At 39.0% G+C, this 20,889-nt stretch overlaps 1 protein-coding gene across 5 annotated transcripts in view; it reads right to left on the reverse strand.

Annotated features, from left to right (window-relative positions):
- LOC124798167 (sphingomyelin phosphodiesterase) overlaps positions 1 to 20,889 on the reverse strand; it is a 418,031-nt gene that overhangs the window by 33,904 nt on the left and 363,238 nt on the right. For 3 of the 5 annotated variants that reach the window (XR_007016925.1, XR_007016924.1, XM_047261469.1), the window contains exons 9-13: positions 18,897 to 19,088; positions 18,329 to 18,499; positions 17,317 to 17,509; positions 3,757 to 3,941; positions 2,825 to 3,010 (exon numbers count right to left, since the gene is read on the reverse strand). Coding sequence is in view for 3 of the 5 variants with exons in the window: in XM_047261469.1 (XP_047117425.1) it covers positions 2,825 to 3,010; positions 3,757 to 3,941; positions 17,317 to 17,509; positions 18,329 to 18,499; positions 18,897 to 19,088 (927 nt within the window). In the remaining 2 variants the exon portion in view is untranslated. Of the gene's footprint in view, positions 1 to 1,484; positions 3,011 to 3,756; positions 3,942 to 17,316; positions 17,510 to 18,328; positions 18,500 to 18,896; positions 19,089 to 20,889 lie in introns of those variants that run through there. The other 2 variants (XM_047261454.1, XM_047261462.1) reach the window with 1 other exon arrangement.

Below are 20,889 nucleotides of genomic sequence, written 5' to 3' on the forward strand. Positions count from 1 at the left end.
TTATAAATTATTACTGACACACAACTTTGTCTAGCCTGTACATACCAAAAATGCTATTTTATAAGCATTCAAAATAACGCATGGGAATGTTAGCCAAATGATCACTACTGGGAAGCCTACAAGAATATCTGTCTCTAAAGCAAACGGTGATTTCTGTGTATCATGTGGACTTACCAAAAGAGCTTTTTCAAGAATTTTAATATCTTGCACCTTAAAAATGAAAAACAATAAGAATTATTAAATAATTGTGTCTAAGATACCCCAAAAAATTATGTAGTTAAGAAAGATATTGAATTAACTGTTGCAAAAACCTTTTTGACCACAATAATCATGCACTGACTTGCGCAGACTGGGTTGAATGGTTACAGTTTAGTCATGCTTAAAGAGCACAGTTTATAAACACAAATTTAAGTATGCATTATGCTTCATGCAACACCATAGTTCTGGAAATGACTGGTAAATAATATCAGAAATTTCAACAAAGAATAGGCAACAGTAGATTTTTAAGGTGGAATGAACAATTCTTGTCAAAGAAAATAAATGTTTTCAGCAGATAAAGATGCCCAGTTTTTCAGAAAATCCATGAACTAATATAAATAGCATGAGTAGTTTGTTAAATCCTCAGAGCTTGGAGTAGTTATGCTTCACTAATTTATTTGCTAGGTTATGTTGACTGAATAATAATAAGTAAATAAATAGTTTATGAATGAAATGCTTGAAAACATTCAGTTCATTTAACAAAACATCAGAATTCCTTAAATTAATGCAGCAAATGATTTTTTCACATCCCTCAAATAAGGGAACGCAGGATGTTATCTGTTCAGTACTGCAATGATTACAACAAAGATATATTTTCTCATTCAAATGTATTGGGCATGTTTCAAGAAATAACGTACCCATTTAAATGAACTGGTGCAAAGTGATAATGATTATGTATGTGAGGGGAAATGATTCGTAGCATAATTCTATATTCATCATGTACACGTTCCCTTAATTTCCTATAGATATATATACAACTTATTACATGCTTCAGACCTCTTCCTCAGTAGGCTAATAGCGAATAAAATGTTTACACTGCATGCAGTCTAATTATTTACAAAGAAAAAACATGGTTATGTTGTTTTCACATTTCATGAATGGGAAGTGCTGCTGAAATATTATGAATTATTCATTTATCTTTGAATATCTAATCATTTTTGAATGAAATATGTTTTAGAAGAAATATTTTCCTTTTCCATGGTTTGAATTTTATAGATCTACTTACTTAAAATTTACCTCAATTGGCATACCACATAAAGCCTGCAGATGTTATCCTGCTACTGGAAGAAATATATTTTCACTGCTCAGCTTATGACTGATCCATCACAACAGCTCGGTGGGAGTTGTCAGTCTCTTAAAGAATCCTGTGCTCAGTATGTTAAGCATAATATTATTTCCATAGAAATAAACATTGTTAAGTCAAAAACAGAATGCACAGAACACTGTTAGTGATACCAGCCATGTTTCAAAACAATGTAGGAATGAAATAAAGTTGTTTCAAGTCACAGTCTCATTTAGCAACTAACATACAGCATACCCTGATAATTATTTAACAAGCTACACATGTTCATAAATTTTTATGTGCTTTCACATTACTACTATTTTGTGGCCTCTTCCAAGCAGAGGAATAGGAGCAGCTAAAACACAACTGAGAGTGAACAATGATAGTGCATCTCAGATAAACAGTGACACAAAAAAAATTTCTACCAGTAACTTCATTACAGTAGTGTAATGGAATTGATGAACAAAATTTGAATGAGAAAATAAGCATAAAATTGTTTCTTAATTTTCTGTACACAAAAACTGACATGCACATTGACCTTGTGTAAGATATTTGTTACATTCTTGGTCGTTTTTGATGTGTCACTTATTAGTAGAAGACTGTAACTATATCAAGCTTCATGCACTCAGCTAATATTCAATTTGTCTCCCCTGTTCAACTCCAAAAATAAAAATGTAGGTCTTCCTGATGCTATTAATCTACAGACTACAACATTTTTCAGCCTACAGTAAATAAACAAGAATAACTAATGGTTCAAATGGCTCTGAGCACTATGGGACTTAACATCTATGGTCATCAGTCCCCTAGAACTTAGAACTACTTAAACCTAACTAACCTAAGGACAGCACAAAACACCCAGCCATCACGAGGCAGAGAAAAAAGCCCTGACCCCGCCGGCAATCGAACCCGGGAACAAGAATAACTCAAGTTTTCTAAAACTCATAAACATTATATTTAGAACATTTTGTATTACTTAAAATAGTTATTAAGCTATCAGTGACAATAATTATGTACTATTATTAGCCAATTCAGCACTCATCCTAGCACTTCACTCTTCTGCTATCAACAACACTGTGCTTTTAATAACCACTAAGAAAAGTAATATTACTCTTGAATCATCAGAACGAATATGTTAATTCAGTCACAGCCATAAATAATTATGTAATACATGTTACAGTCCATTATTTCACATAAATCCATTGGTCTGTTTTGCTGTACAAGTGAAAATTGCATGCCACCACCCACATTATTTTTGGTGTATGCAGCAAGCAAACTGATGCAAGCAAGCAGTTACATGCTTTATGTCATACGTTACACTTATCACAAGTTATAAGATGTAAATTTAAAATCAATTCAATGAAAGAATCACTTAGAAAATTGGCAAAATGCCCCCACCACCTGCTGCATCCCAGAACCCATGCTATTTTGAACACCAGTAATCAGGGTGAAACAGATGTTGCTGCATCCCCCACCCAGAAGAAACCTAACAAATAATTGACGTACGATAAGGCCAGGCCATTGTAGAGCCATGCTCGCCATCCTGTTTTTGTTGTTGAATCAATACGGCTTTCCAGCTCTTGGCATAAGCTGCGACGGTCATGTGATCTGCCTGATTTCAGGTCACACACCATGCGCTTCTTGCATTCTGGATCACATGATGGCCTCACAGGTGAGTTTTTCCAATAATGCCTGATAAGAAAACTCAGTTGTTATTAAAATGTCTAACTATGAAAATAGAACAAAACATAATTAAAGATCACAAAGTTCAGTCAATGTACCCCACTGCATGCTTTTTGTGCATATGTTTAGTTCTATACATTTCTGAGAAGCTGAAACTGATAATTTCGTTTAAAAAATTCAATCATTTGAAAATACTTTCATTAAAGCGATCTGCAATTCAAGCAAGCTTTAATTTCTTGATGATAATGTGTGTCTTGTCCAGTCCACAAAGGATATTAGTGTCAAGTTTTGAATTTTTTATCATGACAGATTTCCTTCCTCTTTGGTTCTTAAAAGTTATCCACTGAGATAACATTGACTCCACACACTTTTATCCAGTAAGTGATAATAATTTATGACAGTAATGAAAAAGTGGAAACCTAATTACCAATGGTAGCATATAAAAATAGAAATTTAATACTTTTTCCCAATCAGTACAAACAAAGCCAGAATCATCTCCCCAGTTTTCCCATCTACCAACCCATCATCTGAAACTGTTCTCCAAAGGCTTGGATAATTTACTTCACCTTGCTTCTAAGTACTAATGAAAGTGTTTGTAGTCTGTCTTCAGTTATTCATGTTAACTGGAAAACTAAGAATGAGAAGGTCCTTTATTTATTGTAGCTCGGAATAGCAGTTTCTTTTGTTTCTCATTAAAATCAAGTGACAACATTATGAAAATAACAATAAAGTGTTTCAATTTATTAGAGACTTACTTGTAATAGAGATCAAACAAAGCAGCATCTGTTGGCAACTTATTGAGAAAGTTGTCCCATTCTTGTGGTGTTAGTGATGGCATTTGATATGCTGACCTGGTACTATACAGCTTGTACCATATTGGATAATCATACAGGTTAGCTTCCTTCAGGTTCATGACCCAAGTTTCATGGTCAATGACTGACTGTAATGAACAATATATAGCTCGTTAATATATGTTACAAGAGTCCTTGACAAAAAAGAGAATAAATAAGAGTTCTGAAGTAACTGCCAGATCAGTTGGAAGTTTTTTCAACAGCAACTGATATAGGTTTACATCTCAAAAATTGTGATACATTCATAACTTTCATTGTGTGGCTGAATGACATCAATACATTTAGGTAGGGGTTGCCAGTTCCCCAGCAGATGACTTCTCAGGTGGCAGATTGAGGAACATTCACTAGATATAGAGAGTACTGAGCAAATAAAATACTGGCAGTGGACCAAAACTAGAATGGGTGGGTCAAAAGCCGTAGAGAAGGCAATGCCTCCAAGGATGGGTGTCCAAACATAATCCCACTGCTCCTGCAGGTTATTACTGTCCAAGAAAATACGATTTGTATGGTCTATTTTAACTTTTCAGATAATATTTTTTTTTTAATTTATTTATTGTATTTTTTTTGCATGGAGCACCAACTGGTGTCTTTTGCAAACGTCATAGCATTTTTTTACAAGTTTAGTACAGTCATATATACATATGTGATTACATATACATGATACAAATGTACCATTGTGCCTAATAAGGCACAATATTGGGTGTTACATCGTACCTATTACAAATATTCAGATTTTACACAACTATATATACAGGGTTATTACAAATGATTGAAGTGATTTCACAGCTCTACAATAACTTTATTTATTTATTTATTTATTTATTTATTTATTGTTCCGTGGGACCACATTTAGGAGAAGTCTCCATGGTCATGGAACGAGTCAATACATGAAATTATAACACGATTGTAGAAACACATAAAATGAAACAAGTCGTTAGTTTAAATAAAGAAAATCAAGAATGTAACACTGGAATTTGCTTAATTTTTTATCTCTTCCAGGAGCTCCTCGACAGAATAGAAGGAGTGAGCCATGAGGAAACTCTTCAGTTTAGACTTAAAAGTGTTTGGGCTACTGCTAAGATTTTTGAGTTCTTGTGGTAGCTTATTGAAAATGGATGCAGCAGAATACTGCACTCCTTTCTGCACAAGAGTCAAGGAAGTGCATTCCACATGCAGATTTGATTTCTGCCTAGTATTAACTGAGTGAAAGCTACTAACTCTTGGGAATAAGCTAATATTGCTAACAACAAACGACATTAAAGAAAATACATACTGTGAGGGCAATGTCAAAATTCCCAGACTATTGAATAGGGGTCGACAAGAGGTTTTCGAACTTACACCATACATAGCTCGAACAGCCCGTTTTTGAGCCAAAAATACCCTTTTTGAATCAGAAGAATTACCCCAAAAAATAATACCATATGACATAAGCGTATGAAAATATGCGAAGTATACTACTTTTCGTGTTGAAATGTCACTTATTTCAGATACTGTTCTAATGGTAAATAAAGCGGCATTTAGTTTCTGAACAAGATCCTGAACATGGGCTTTCCACAACAGCTTACTATCTATCCGTACGCCTAGGAACTTGAACTGTTCCGTCTCGCTTATAACATGCCCATTCTGTCTGATTAAAATGTCAGTTCTTGTTGAATTGTGGGTTAGAAACTGTAAAAACTGAGTCTTACTGTGATTTAGCATCAAATTATTTTCCACAAGCCACGAACTTACTTCATGAACTACATTATTTGACAATGTTTCAATATTACACACAAGATCCTTCACTACCAAGGTGGTGTCATCAGCAAACAGAAATATTTTTGAATCACCTGTAATACTAGAAGGCATATCATTTACATAAATAAGGAACAGCAGTGGCCCCAGCACCGACCCTTGGGGAACGCCCCATTTAACAGTGCCCCATTGGGACTGAACATCATTACCACTCTCAATATTGCGGAGGATTACCTTCTGCTTTCTGTTCTTAAAGTAGGAGGCGAACCAATTGTAAGCTACTCCCCTTACTCCATAATGTTCCAACTTCTGCAGTAATATTTTGTGGTCAACACAGTCAAAAGCCTTCGTTAAATCAAAGAAAACACCTAACGTTCTCAACCTTTTATTTAATCCGTCCAAAACCTCACAGAGAAAAGAGAATATAGCATTTTCAGTTGTTAAGCCATTTCTAAAACCAAACTGTACATTTGACAGCAAATTATGTGAATTTAAATGCTGCAGTAACCTTGTATATACAAGCCTCTCGATAACTTTAGCAAACACCGATGGCATAGAAATAGGTCTATAATTGTCAACATTATCCCTGTCTCCCTTTTTATAAAGTGGCTTCACTACCGAGTACTTTAATCGGTCAGGAAACCGACCGCTGCTAAAGGAAAAGTTACAGATATGGCTAAGTACTGAGCTAATATACGTGGAACAATACTTCAGTATTCTGCTAGATACCCCGTCATATCCATGAGAGTTCTTGGTCTTTAGTGATTTAATTATTAACTCAATCTCCCTCTTGTCAGTATCATGGAGGAGCATTTCAGGTAACAGTCTCGGAACACTTTTTTCTAAGAGCGCTATATGATTCCCTGTTGGGACTAGGTTTCTATTTAGTTCACCTGCTATATTCAGAAAGTGATTATTAAGTACTGTACATATATGCGACTTATCAGCAACACGGACATCCCCACTACGCACTGATTCTATATCCTCGACCTGTCTCTGCAGACCAGCCACTTCCTTTACGACTGACCATATGGTTTTAATTTTATCCTGAGACTTAGCTATTCTATCTGCATACCACATACTTTTTGCCTTCCTAATAACTTTTTAAGCACCTTACAATACTGTTTGTAATGGGCTGCTGCATTTAGATTTTGACTGTTTCTAACGTTTTGATATAATTGCCACTTTGTTCTACAAGATATTCTTATCCCTTTAGTCAGCCACCCAGGCTGCCTGTTTGTGCTAGTACCCTGTTTTAAACGTTCTAACGGAAAGCAACTTTCAAAGAGCACGAGAAAAGTCTTGAGGAAAGCATTATATTTATCGTCTACTGTATCAGCACTATAAACATCTTGCCAATCTTGTTCCTTGATAAGGTTTACAAAAGTCTGTACAGCAACTGGATCAGCTTTCCTAAAAAGTTGGTAACTATATTTAACATGTGTTGAAGCACAAAAATCTTTTAGACTTAAAATTTGTGCATCATGATCTGAAAGGCCATTCACCTTTTTGCTAACAGAATGCCCTTCTAATAATGACGAATGAACAAAAATATTGTCTATGGTTGTTCTACTGTTTCCTTGCACTCTCGTTGGAAAGAATACGGTTTGCATAAGATTATATGAATTAAGGAGGTCTACCAGCATCCTTTTCCTTGCACAATCACTTATACAATTAATATTGAAGTCACCACATATAACTAACTTTTTGTATTTCCTATAAAGTGAACCAAGAACCTCCTCTAGCTTTAGCAAAAATGTTGTGAAATCGGAGTCTGGGGATCTATAAATAACAACAGTAAGAAGTTTAGCTCCACTAAATTTAACCACACCTGCACAACATTCAAACACCTTTTCAGTGCAGTACTTTGAAACATCAATTGACTCAAATGGGATACCGTTTCTCACATACATGGCTACTCCCCCACACCGCAAAGAGCTCCTAGAAAAGCTGCCAGCCAACCTGTATCCTGGTAAAGGAAGCCTCTGAATTATCTCCTTATTTAAGAAGTGTTCAGATATACCAATAATTTCAGAGTCAACATCTATAAGCAGTTCACTAACTTTATCTCGAATACCTTGTATATTTTGATGAAATATACTAATTCCCTCATTAATCGGATACCCAAGCTTTGTAGAAAGTGGTTTCTTTGTTAGAGAGACTTCCCTTAAGCAGGAATACCTATCAGCTGACTTCAATCTAAAAAAGGTACAGCTCTAACACCCACAACTACCGGAATTTTCCCATGAGTGATCCCACCACCCCCACCTATGCTGTCACCTATAAGTTTTGCCAACCTCCCCTTCCCATACCTGTTGAGGTGCAGGCCATGTCTAGTGAAACCCGTCCTACTGATAGACTCCACCGACACCACTGAAATGTGACTCATGCCTTCTGTCATCAGCGCACCCCCAAGTCTCATGTTATTACGCCTGACGGCTATATTAAGATGAGGCCGATCGTGACGCTGAAACAGTTCCACGAAATGCACATTCGTGTTGCCAGTCTGAGTGGCTATCTTTTCCAGGTCACCATCTATGTCATACTTCCCATCCCTATCAATACTATTACCAGCCCCACCCACAATCACTACCTGATCCTCTTTAGTAAAATCCCTACATAACCCCCCTATGTTAAAAGTCACCTGAGCCAATCCTGCATTAGGCTTCACAATGCTGGTGACCTGGTACTCACTCCCCAAAACTTCCTGCAACTGCTGGCCTACACCTCTACCATGAGAACTACCTAACAGCAGAACCTTCTTCTTTCTCTTAGACTTTGCAACTGTCCTAGCCACCGTAACTGCTGAGGTCTGCTGCATACTTCCTACATCTACAGCTACTAGAGATTCCTCTCCACTAGACTCTGACAGTTGGTCATATCTATTACAAACACCAATAGTAAAACTATCTGAAAATCTCCTTCTCCTAGCAGATCTCTTGCCAACAGCCAGCTCCCATTCCCCAACCCCCTTCTCCCTCCTCATCCTATCTAGCTCCTCCTGTGCGTTTTTCAACTGCACCTGAAGGGCACAGATCTTATTATTTGAGATATTTTCACAATGCTTTGCACACACATACAAAAACTCAAAAAGTTTTTTTAGGCATTCACAAATGTTCGATATGTGCCCCTTTAGTGATTCGGCAGACATCAAGTCGATAATCAAGTTCCTCCCACACTCGACGCAGCATGTCCCCATCAATGAGTTCGAAAGCATCATTGATTCAAACTTGCAGTTCTGGAACGTTTCTTGGTAGAGGAGGTTTAAACACTGAATCTTTTGCATAACCCCACAGAAAGAAATCGCATGCGGTTAAGTCGAGAGAGCGTGGAGGCCATGACATGAATTGTTGATCATGATCTCCACCACGACCGATCCATCGGTTTTCCAATCTCCTGTTTAAGAAATGCTTCTGCACTAGCCTTTTCCGTAAGATTTTCCAAACCGTCGGCTGTGGTACGTTTAGCTCCCTGCTTGCTTTATTCGTCGACTTCCGCGGGCTACGCATGAAACTTGCCCGCACACGTTCAACCGTTTCTTCGCTCACTGCAGGCCGACTCATTAATTTCCCCTTACAGAAGGCATCCAGAAGCTTTAAACTGCGCATACCATCACCAAATGGAGTTAGCAGTTGGTGGATCTTTGTTGAACTTCGTCCTGAAGTGTCGTTGCACTGTTATGATTGACTGATGTGAGTGCATTTGAAGCACGACATACGCTTTCTCGGCTCCTGTCGCCATTTTGTCTCACTGCGCTCTCGAGCGCTCTGGCGGCAGAAACCTGAAGTGCGGCTTCAGCCGAACAAAACTTTATGAATTTTTCTACGTATCTGTAGTGTGTCGTGACCATATGTCAATAAATGGAGCTACAGCGAATTTATGAAATCGCTTCAATCATTTATAATAGCCCTGTGTGTGTGTGTCTAATATATATATATATATATATATATACACACACACACACACACACTCCTGGAAATGGAAAAAAGAACACATTGACACCGGTGTGTCAGACCCACCATACTTGCTCCGGACACTGCGAGAGGGCTGTACAAGCAATGATCACACGCACGGCACAGCGGACACACCAGGAACCGCGGTGTTGGCCGTCGAATGGCGCTAGCTGCGCAGCATTTGTGCACCGCCACCGTCAGTGTCAGCCAGTTTGCCGTGGCATACGGAGCTCCATCGCAGTCTTTAACACTGGTAGCATGCCGCGACAGCGTGGACGTGAACCGTATGTGCAGTTGACAGACCTTGAGCAAGGGCGTATTGTGGGCATGCGGGAGGCCGGGTGGACGTACCGCCGAATCGCTCAACACGTGGGGCGTGAGGTCTCCACAGTACATTGATGTTGTCGCCAGTGGTCGGCGGAAGATGCACGTGCCCGTCGACCTGGGACCGGACCGCAGCGACGCACGGATGCACGACAAGACCGTAGGATCCTACGCAGTGCCGTAGGGGACCGCACCGCCACTTCCCAGCAAATTAGGGACACTGTTGCTCCTGGGGTATCGGTGAGGACCATTCGCAACCGTCTCCATGAAGCTGGGCTACGGTCCCGCACACCGTTAGGCCGTCTTCCGCTCACGCCCCAACATTGTGCAGCCCGCCTCCAGTGGTGTCGCGACAGGCGTGAATGGAGGGACGAATGGAGACGTGTCATCTTCAGCGATGAGAGTCGCTTCTGCCTTGGTGCCAATGATGGTCGTATGCGTGTTTGGCGCCGTGCAGGTGAGCGCCACAATGAGGACTGCATACGAACGAGGCACACAGGGCCAACACCCGACATCATGGTGTGGGGAGCGATCTCTTACACTGGCCGTACACCACTGGTGATCGTCGAGGGGACACTGAATAGTGCACGGTACATCCAAACCGTCATCGAACCCATCGTTCTACCATTCCTAGACCGGCAAGGGAACTTGCTGTTCCGACAGGACAATGCACGTCCGCATGTATCCCGTGCCACCCAACGTGCTCTAGAAGGTGTAAGTCAACTACCCTGGCCAGCAAGATCTCCGGATCTGTCCCCCATTGAGCATGTTTGGGACTGGATGAAGCGTCGTCTCACGCGGTCTGCACGTCCAGCACGAACGCTGGTCCAACTGAGGTGCCAGGTGGAAATGGCATGGCAAGCCGTTCCACAGGACTACATCCAGCATCTCTACGATCGTCTCCATGGGAGAATAGCAGCTGTGTGTGTGTGTGTGTGTGTGTGTGTATATATATATATTGCGAAAGCTTGAATTTTGTGTGTATGTTTGTGTTTGTTTGTGTGTCTATCGACCTGCCAGCGTTTTTGTTCGGTAAGTCACCTCATCTTTGTATTTATATATAATTTTTCCCACGTGGAATGTTTCCTTCCATTATATATATATATATATATATATATATATATAAAAAAACAAAGATGATGTGACTTACCAAATGAAAGTGCTGGCAGGTCGACAGACACACAAACATACACACAAAATTCAAGCTTTCACAACAAACTGTTGCCTCATCAGGAAAGAGGGAAGGAGAATGAAAAACGAAAGGATGTGGGTTTTAAGGGAGAGGGTAAGGAGTCATTCCAATCCCGGGAGCGGAAAGACTTACCTTAGTGGGGAAAAAGGAAAAAAGGAAGGGTATACACTCGCGCGCACACACACACATATCCATCCACACATATACAGACACAAGCAGACGTATTTAAACTCTTTGTCTTTAAATACGTCTGCTTGTGTCTGTATATGTGTGTTTGGGTATGTGTGTGTGTGTGCGAGTGTATACCCGCCCTTTTTTCCCCCCTAAGGTAAGTCTTTCCGCTCCCGGGATTGGAATGACTCCTTACCCTCTCCCTTAAAACCCACTTCCTTTCGTCTTCCCCTCTCCTTCCCTCTTTCCTGATGAGGCAACAGTTTGTTGCGAAAGCTTGAATTTTGTGTGTATGTTTGTGTTTGTTTGTGTGTCTATCGACCTGCCAGCGCTTTTGTTCGGTAAGTCACTTCATCTTTGTTTTTTTATATATATATATATATATATATATATATATATATATATATATATATACACACACACACACACACACACAATAATTTATTTTAGTTTAATATTCACTTAAAGAATATAAAGGCTGTAATTATGAAGAATAAATGAATTATGCTGTGGGTCACCTCTCTGCTCACACAGAAAAAAAAAAAAAAATTGACCAGAACTCTGTCAGTACCAGGAGTGTCTAAACTGGAATCGAACATGGCGATGGAAAGTGGGCTTCTCCTTTGGAACTTGGAATATAAGGAGTCTACAGATGCCATGAAGTGTGCAGGATGTGACCAGGGAGTTACAGAAATACAAGCTGTAGGTTGTAGCTCTCCAGGAGATTAGATGGAAAGGTACAATGGGAATATCCTGTATGGAGACTGTGGCAAGCAACCTGAATTAGGTACTGGTTTTTATGTACATAACTCTGTAATAAAAGCATTGAAAGAGTTTAAATCCATTAACAACAGAATCTTCTACATTACAATAGTTTTCTGAAATAGTAATATACACTTGATCAACGCACACATCTCATGTGAGAATAAGGAGGAATTCATAGAGGAGGAATTTTCCACTGAATTGGACGAGGTGCATAACTTGTTGCCAAACCATAATGCTAAAATAGTTTTGGGTGATTTTAATACCAGATTGGGTCAAGAACACATCTATAAAACACTGATCAATAATGTATTTTGCATTGAGAGAGTAGTAACAATGGCATTCATTTAATAAATTTCATAATTGACAACAATATTTGCACCTTGAGTACACGGTTTCAACATAAAAACATATGTAAAGGGATATGGATGGCACCATATATCAGATCGACTATGTATACATCCAGAAGCAGTATGCAAACAGAACCAAAGAAATGTGATCCTGTAGAGGAGCAGAATGTGACACTGACCACTTCCTGGTGATCAGTACGATGAATATCAAATTTAAGAAGGTGTGTAGAATAGCTAAGCAGATTACATCTTATGATAGAAACAGATTAAAAGAAAATACGGGTCAACACCAGCAGAAAACTAGGTACATGTGAGGAAAATGTAAGAGATTGTGACATCAACCACAACTGGTTTCAAATTAAGTAAACAGTGCAGCATATGAAATTCTAGGAAAGTGAAAGAGGTCAGATAAGGTGTGGTTCCATCAACATAGTCAGCAACAATTGAGGAGGGAAGGTTGGCTAGAAATGGGTGATTAGAAAACATAAAAGATAGGAGTTAAAAGACATTGAGATCAGAATATGGATGGAAACGGCAACTGTACTATGGCAGGAAATAATGCAAGGAGTTAAAACCAAAGACAACTGTATCCATCACAGGAAAAGACAAGACCAAAATGTAAAGAAAGTAACACAGAAACATAATAAAAAACTATGATTTATTAACGACACACAGGGGAAGATCCTCAGAAATGACACTAGAGCAGAATGGCAATGGGCAGAGTACTTGAAGAAGTACTAACTCTGATGATCCTGCTGAGTCTCTTCCATGTGGGACATCAGACATGATAGGCAGCGTAATAGAGACCCACAAAGAAGAAGGAATTTGCAAATAATCCAAGATCTAAAGAAAAATAAGGCTTAAGGTGAAGATCAGATTACAGGAGAGCTAGTAATAAATGGAGGGCCCATACTGGATAAAATAATTACAAAACTCCTAAAGAATATTTGTGAGTATGAGAGATTGCCTGATTATTGGAAAATGGTTGTAATCTGCCATATACTGAAAATGAATGATCCCTGGTATGTGATAATTGTAGAGGGACTGCATTCCTTAATGTAAGCTACAAAATTCTACCTCAGTGTCTACTGAAGAGAATGATCCCTATTGCAGAAGGAACTGCAGGGGACAATAGATCAACTATTTGGTTTCAGAAGGAAAAGATCACCTACAGACCAGCTTTTTACACTCAGACAGGTAACTGAGAAATCAAATGGTTTATATTGACTTCAAAAATGCTCACAGCAGCTTACATAGTGGCACAACCATCAATGCCTTTCAAGAGTTTCATTTGCCACAAAAATTAAGACTAGTATAGATGTGTTTAAAGGAAACCTGTCACAAAGTAAAGATCACTACAGGAATGTCAGAACATTTTTAAGCCAGAACTGGTCTTAGACAAGGAGACGCATTATCTCCAATACTTTTTAATTTAATTTTGGAAAAGACAGACCGACAACAACAAAATTAAACCAAGCTGGAATAAAACCGGATAATAACACAATAAATCAGACTGCATATGTGGATGATATTGTTCTAATAAGTGGCAGCAAAGACTTGCAGTTCATGATGAGTTCTTACAGAAATATTGTAAGCAAAGCAGGTTTACAAATTAATGAGGAGAAAACTGAGTACATGTTCATGAACAAAGCAGCCAATGATGGTACCCCACCGACAACTGATGCAGTAACTTTTAAAAGAATAGACATATTTAAATATTTGGGAAGCATATTTAAGCAGAACAGAATGAAAATTGAGATTAAGGCAAGGATTGCAGCAGCAAGTAGAGTATATTTTGCTTTATGTCACATGCTATGCAGTAGATAAGTTTTGAGAAGTTTTAAAGGAAGACTATACCTTAGTGTAATTCCCTCAGTAGCTCTGTAGGGCTCTGAAACATTTACATTGGGAAAGACAGATTAACAAATACTGGCAGTCTTCATGAGAAATATATTAAGGAAATTATTTGGCCCCCAGAGGGACACCCAGTCACAGGTATGGAAGACATTAAAAAACCAAGAACCGGCAGACATGTACTCGCAAACTAATATTGGCCAAATGATGAAGAAAAGGCAGGACACCTAATGTAACAGCGGCTGTTGTTAATGGCTGAGCCAATACAAACACATTGACCTAATTTCGCGGGTGTCTTTGTTAGGTTTCACAGTTTTGCTGTAATTCTGCTACAAACACATAATGTTTTCAGAGTGAGCAAGAAATTTTTGAAACTCAAGGGGAAGAAATTGCTCGATAACTCACCTCACAAATTGTTTTTGGAAGAGTAAGTTACTTCCTGTCATCATTATTTTAAAATTTGTTATTCCACAAAGAACTAAAGTAAATACAAAAAATAAATCTTGAAGCTTCAACCTTTTTAGTACATATTACTCTAGAAAATATATCAATATCATATGTGCCTGTAATGTGTTAAATAAAAGCGTAAGTGTCTGGATTCCTAGGTCTGATATTCTTCTAAGTGGCTGGTCTCCAATGAGTTAAGAAGAAGAAAAGGAAGAACCACAGAAGACTTAAGATATGAACAGACAGAAATGAAACTCTATTTCATTTCCTTTTATTTTGCATAGGAAACTGTAATAGAGGCCTAACAATTGAAACTCCAGGTAGGAATATAAACAATGTAAGAAGAGATAGATTGCCACTTACCGTAAAAAAGACATGCCAAGTTGCAGACAGGCACGTAACCACAGTGTTCCTCCTCATCCTCCCCTCATAGCAGCTGAAACCTGCCTAGCTGACCTTTTCCACTTCCCACACCCCCCAAAATTCACTTCTAACCTGCCACCAAATCGAGAGCCAAAAAATTCCCGTTATACTGTTGTTAATCTTTTCACCAAAACCCTCAGCTCTACAGAAGTTTGTCCTATCCAGAGGCCTCACCTTTAGCCCTACACCAAAATTTATGGACTTGTCAAAGATCAACTCTCCTTCTCCCGATCCCAGCAATGGAAGCACTTCTTTGCCGCCACTCCCTCCAACTAAAACCACCCTAATTCCTCCACCAATTGTCTGACTCCTCCACCTACAAACTTTGTCACAGTGGTCCCATCCCAGAAGTCCAACACAATAATCTCCAATACCTACCTACAGCCTTAGGGCTTTCCCAGAACATTTCCCCTGAATCCATTTCCCTCCTCATCCCTATGACACCCTGCACACCCACCTTCTACATGCTCCCCAAAGTCCACAAACCCAACAATTCTGAACGCCCCATTGTGGCTGGTTATTTTGCTCCCACTGAACGATTTTCAGCAGTCATTGACCAACACCTGCAATAAACTGCCTGTAATGTAGCTTCCCACGTCAAAGGCACCAATCACTTCTTTCACTGACTCTCCACCATCCCAGCCCTTTACTTCCTGGATCCCTACTAGTCACTGTTGACACCACCTCCCTATACACCAACATCTCTCATACTCATGTCCTTGCCACTATAGAACATTAACTTTCCAAACGTCCTTCAGACTCCAAACCCACTACCTCTTTCCTCATACACCTTATTAACTTTATTCTAACCCACAATTACTTCTCATTTGAAGGGAAGGTATGTAAACAAATCCATGGCACAGTCATGGGCACCCACATGGCACCCTCCTATGCCAACCTTTTTATGTGCTATCTAGAGGAGGCCTTCCTAGCCTCCCAAAACACCAAACTCCTAGTCTGGTTCAGGTTCATTGATGATATCTTCATGATCTGGACCCAGAGCAAAGAAACACTATCATTGTTCCCTTAACAACATCAACACCTGCTTCACATGGTCCTCCTCAACGCAGTGTCCCACCTTCCTAGATGTTGACTTTCTCCTCTCTGGTGGCTCCATTCACACCTCTGTCCTGCCAACCACCAACCTGCATTTTGACAGCTGTCATTCCTTTCACACCAAAAAATCCCTCCCATATAGCATGGCTACCCAGGGATGGCATATCTGAAGTGACAAAAACTCCCTTGCTCAGTACGTTGAGGGTCTCACCAAGGCCTTCAGAGACAGGTGCTGTCCCCCAGAGCTAGTCCGCAAACAGATCTCCTGTGACATTTCCCCTCAAAACCCCAATCCTCTCCACCGCCCCCAAAAACCAGCCACAAAGGAGTATCCCGTTGGTCACACAGTACCACCGCAGACTGGAACAACTGAACCACATCCTTTGCCAGGGCTTTGATTACCTATCATCATACCCTGAAATGAGGGACATCCTACCTGACCAATCTGTGGCACAACACTCAGCTGAAAAATGACACACTTTATTTCAATGGCTGCTTCACTACTTGAGCCATCTGGATCCTTCTCTCCACTGCAAGCTTTTCTGAACTGCGCAGATGGGAGTTATCCTTACAACACATTCTCTACTCCCACTATTATCCTGGTCTCAGCCTATGGTAACATACTGTCCCCACGGCCTATACCCAACAGTTTCCACCTTCTATGTCCCCATTCTCACCTCCCATCCCGTTTATTTGCTGCCCTCTGCTAATGCATCAGCCCATCTTTCCCCCTTCTCTCCTTTTTTGTTCCTTTTTTCCCCATCTCCCTCCCCCATAACATCCTGATGCTGTGCCTGTTGGAGTATAGTCCTGGCACACTCCACCAGAGAGCATTTGTCTCTCTCTCCACCCATACACTACTATCCCTTTCCCTTCCTTTCTTCCGTCCCCACCCCCTCCAGGTTGCTGCTTGCACATAATGCTGCATTGTGGCCCCAGATTCTGGAGTTGGCAGTTGTCTATGCACGATGTGTGCTTGCTTGTGTGAGCATGTGTGTGTGTATGAATGTTGTGTATGTGTGTCTGTTTGTTGGCGAAGGCTGTGGTCAAAAGCACATGTGAGTGTCTCTTAATCATGCTTGTCTGTAACTTGATGTGTCTTCTTTGTGGTAAGTGGCAATCTATTTTTTTCTATTTTATTGTAATAGAGGTCTATTGCACTTCCTAAGTATAAGATTTAAAATTACAATTGTCTTACCCTTGTTGTTTTTGGATGATCACCATCAACATAATATATTCTGTATCCAGGATTCAAATTATAATATGGTGTCACTGACGGTCCTATATATGCAATACTCGTAGGACGCCCAGGTTCATTTGTATCGTAAAAGAGTTCAAATTCATCAAAATGAGTGTGCCCAAAGAACTGTGCTGTTATTGTTGACTCATATCTAGGGAGAATAAAGTGAAATGGATACTTCAGTACATCTGCACTACTACATAAGTACTATTATAAATTGGCTAAATTTAGTAATTTGTGTCACATGACATCTTAGAAATTAGAAACATAAAACATGCATTAAATGTTAACTAGAAAATGAAGACAAAATATATATCAGTTACAAGTAAAATTCATAATGTTTCCTGACTGCATTTCTAGCTGCAAGAGTCACTATCAGGATATGGTCATCTATTACCATGTCATCCTGTGAACTGCTTCTTATGTTTGTTGTAATTCTGACATGTCTATCTGAGTAATAACAACTGCAGCAGGTAAACATCTGCATCTTCCAAAAATCTGATGCTGCACATTTGAAACAGAATAATATCTGGCATTATGCGAACAATTAATATTCTTTTGGGCGCAATTCATCTCCCCAGCCCAGGAACAAAATATTTAATGCACAAAGCTAACTGAATTCAAATTTCTTAAACATCCTATTATAAGCATATAAAAGTTTACCATAACAAGAATCATGTAGGCAAGAGCATATTCCAGTGAATCATTATTACGGATACCCTATAATGAGTGATTAATTTTGGTCTGTTAGAGGAACAAATATTAGTTTTTTCTGTCCTTTGCTCATCAGTAAACTTCAAAACTATGAAGATACAACTTCTCCAGTGAGATAGCCTTGGTGGGTTGCTGTTTGTTATAATAGTCTGAAATGAACTGTAACAATATCATTGTTGTAGAATGCAAACTAACAGGACATGCCTCAAGTGCAACTGACTATAAATTACATGTAAGAATTACAATCTATACTCACCTATTAATTATTTTATAATAATTTCGACTCCAAACTTTAAGGCAGTCACTGTGTCCAGGAGGGATATGACCAATGACATGTACTTTCTCTCCATTAAATTCTGCACTCTGTAGCTCATAAATGAACCATTGCAGCTCTTTTGCAGGATCAGTGCTGTTTAGTAGTAGCCACCTAAATTAATGAACATGGTCCTGAATTATTATTATTATCAGTATTATTATTGTTATTGTTATTATCATCATTACCAAAATGATAGTTGGCCATTAAGAAAGAATTCTTTTCTTTAAAAGTGGCAAAAGGTCTATAGAACAGACAAAGTAAACATGAATTAAACAAGAAAACATTGATGCCAAATAATAGAAAAGTGAGAGGTCCCTGGTTTTCATCTAATGGAGACACTTGTTGGAAGATTTTTAACAATTGAAGACAGGACACCTACTAAACAAGTACAGTCCTTCATTTATTTTGCCAAAACATTTGTGTGAAATAACACAATTGTGTGAAACACATTAATTCATATTCACAGTACATACACAACCAATATTTATGATGCAAGCCTCTCACTTACCAATTCTTGTTATTGCAGTAGTTCATATTTAAGGAAATCACACGAAAACCAGGTCGTACTAGCACACTGTAAAAAGCACCTCGTCGAACCGTATGTGATACTGATGAGGGCAGCCACTGTCGCCATTGGTTGTCAATTTCATCATAGAGCCATGATATGGAGAAATCATCGTGCACATATGGTGGTGGGAAACTGTAGAAAAATAACGTTCACATTTACCAACAGATATGTTGCAGCAGAAGTAATAGAAAATTATTGCAGTAACAAAAATATTTCATTTCAGATCCACCCTGCTGTTTAGAAGTTTTGCACTCATGAATAGAACTGATATGTTTTGGGGTGACATTCCCACATGCTTAATAACTCATATTTCCCCCACTATTATTAGCTTAATTTCAGAATGAAGAAACCTCTAGCTCTGGAAACTATAATTTGTGTGTTCTTTTTTTTTACCCATGTCAGCATCTATCACTGTTCAGTAAGTAGTTTGATGAAATATGTAGTAGGAAAATTCACTTCATAAAATAGTTAAAATGCACTCGGCTTGCATAACTCCCAGTGTTGTCAAGAGAAACATTTAAAAAAAGACACATCATTCATAGAATTTGGAACAAAGGGTTCATTCTTTGAGGTAAAAAAGCAGTCACCTACATGAAATTGGAGAAATGACTTCTGCTTAAGAGCACTGCATCTCCCATGAGGAAGAAGAGATGGCCTATGATCTAAGTAACCTGTACCCTCTTTCCAACCTTGACAACAAATTCCTCTTTCCTCCATGCCATGCCTCCTGAAAACTATTACTGGTTAGTCTTTCTGTGTCTGTGTAATGATAAAAGTTAGGAGTAGTATGGACACAGAAAATATATGCCATGCTCACTTCTTTGTACCTTTAACTAACAGTGACTCTGATGAGACACAGAATTCTGAAACTAATGTAATGGGGTAATGCTGTAGCAATATGCAATAAGCACAATAATGAGAGGTTATGACCACTAACACCCAACAGACATACTCTCATTCTTTCTGCATACAAATTACTCTCATTGTCAATGTTGGACATTTAGTGGAAACTTCTTCTATCCCATTCTCTGTAATACTCTTATTAAAACTATAAATGGATTTAAAATGAAGTTAGAACACTCCTTTTCATCCAGTCATGAGGTAAAGCTTTATTTTTTGTGGAAACTTTTGTCTTACATAAAACAAGCTTAGGTATACATTAATGTCCTGTGTTGTTATCAGTATTTCCGTTTTAAAAAGCATGATTTTAAACAGCTCAATAAAATGTTTTGCATCACCCTGATGACTTACAGACTTTGCAGTTTTTTTATTGGGAGCATCATTCTCAATACTCTTTGGACCACGCAAAATTGCTATGTGCATCTATCTGCGTAATGAAGATAAAACTAAACTTATATTCTCAGTACAGTTCAGTAGAGTGCACTGTGTATCAGAGAGCATACCCAGGATCTGAGCTAAGGGAAGAAATCATGTTAGTTTTCCAATGAATGACAAACTGGTTTGGAGACTTCATGATAAATGGCCCTGTGTACACTTGCTGCTATTCATTATTCATTATATGTTCTGGCTTTCTTTGAACTGATACTAGCTAATGCATCTGTCTAATTGTAAAGGCGGGATGCAGGCTAAATTTGCCAAGATTCTCTTTCTGGTGAGGGATGAATGGCTGCCCTACCATGATCCTCCCAGGCTATGACCTTGTGCATATTCAGTTGTGAATTGGACACTACTAATTGTGTCACAGTTCAGTCTGTCAACATTCCTTGAAGGGTCATTTCAAGCTTAAACCATGCATTCATTGTGACTTTATGGCAAGAAGAGTTGACAGTGTGGTAAATTGCCCACCAAACTGGTGTACAACACAGCAAAATGATTTGAACATTCACCCAGTTTTGTAACACACGAAACAATGTATCTCTGGCTACTACTGGTTTCTGGACAGTGTTTTAGTAATATAGATTAGGAGGCTTGT

This window comes from Schistocerca piceifrons, chromosome 1 (genome assembly GCF_021461385.2).
Source record: "Schistocerca piceifrons isolate TAMUIC-IGC-003096 chromosome 1, iqSchPice1.1, whole genome shotgun sequence".
NCBI lineage: Eukaryota > Metazoa > Arthropoda > Insecta > Orthoptera > Acrididae > Schistocerca > Schistocerca piceifrons.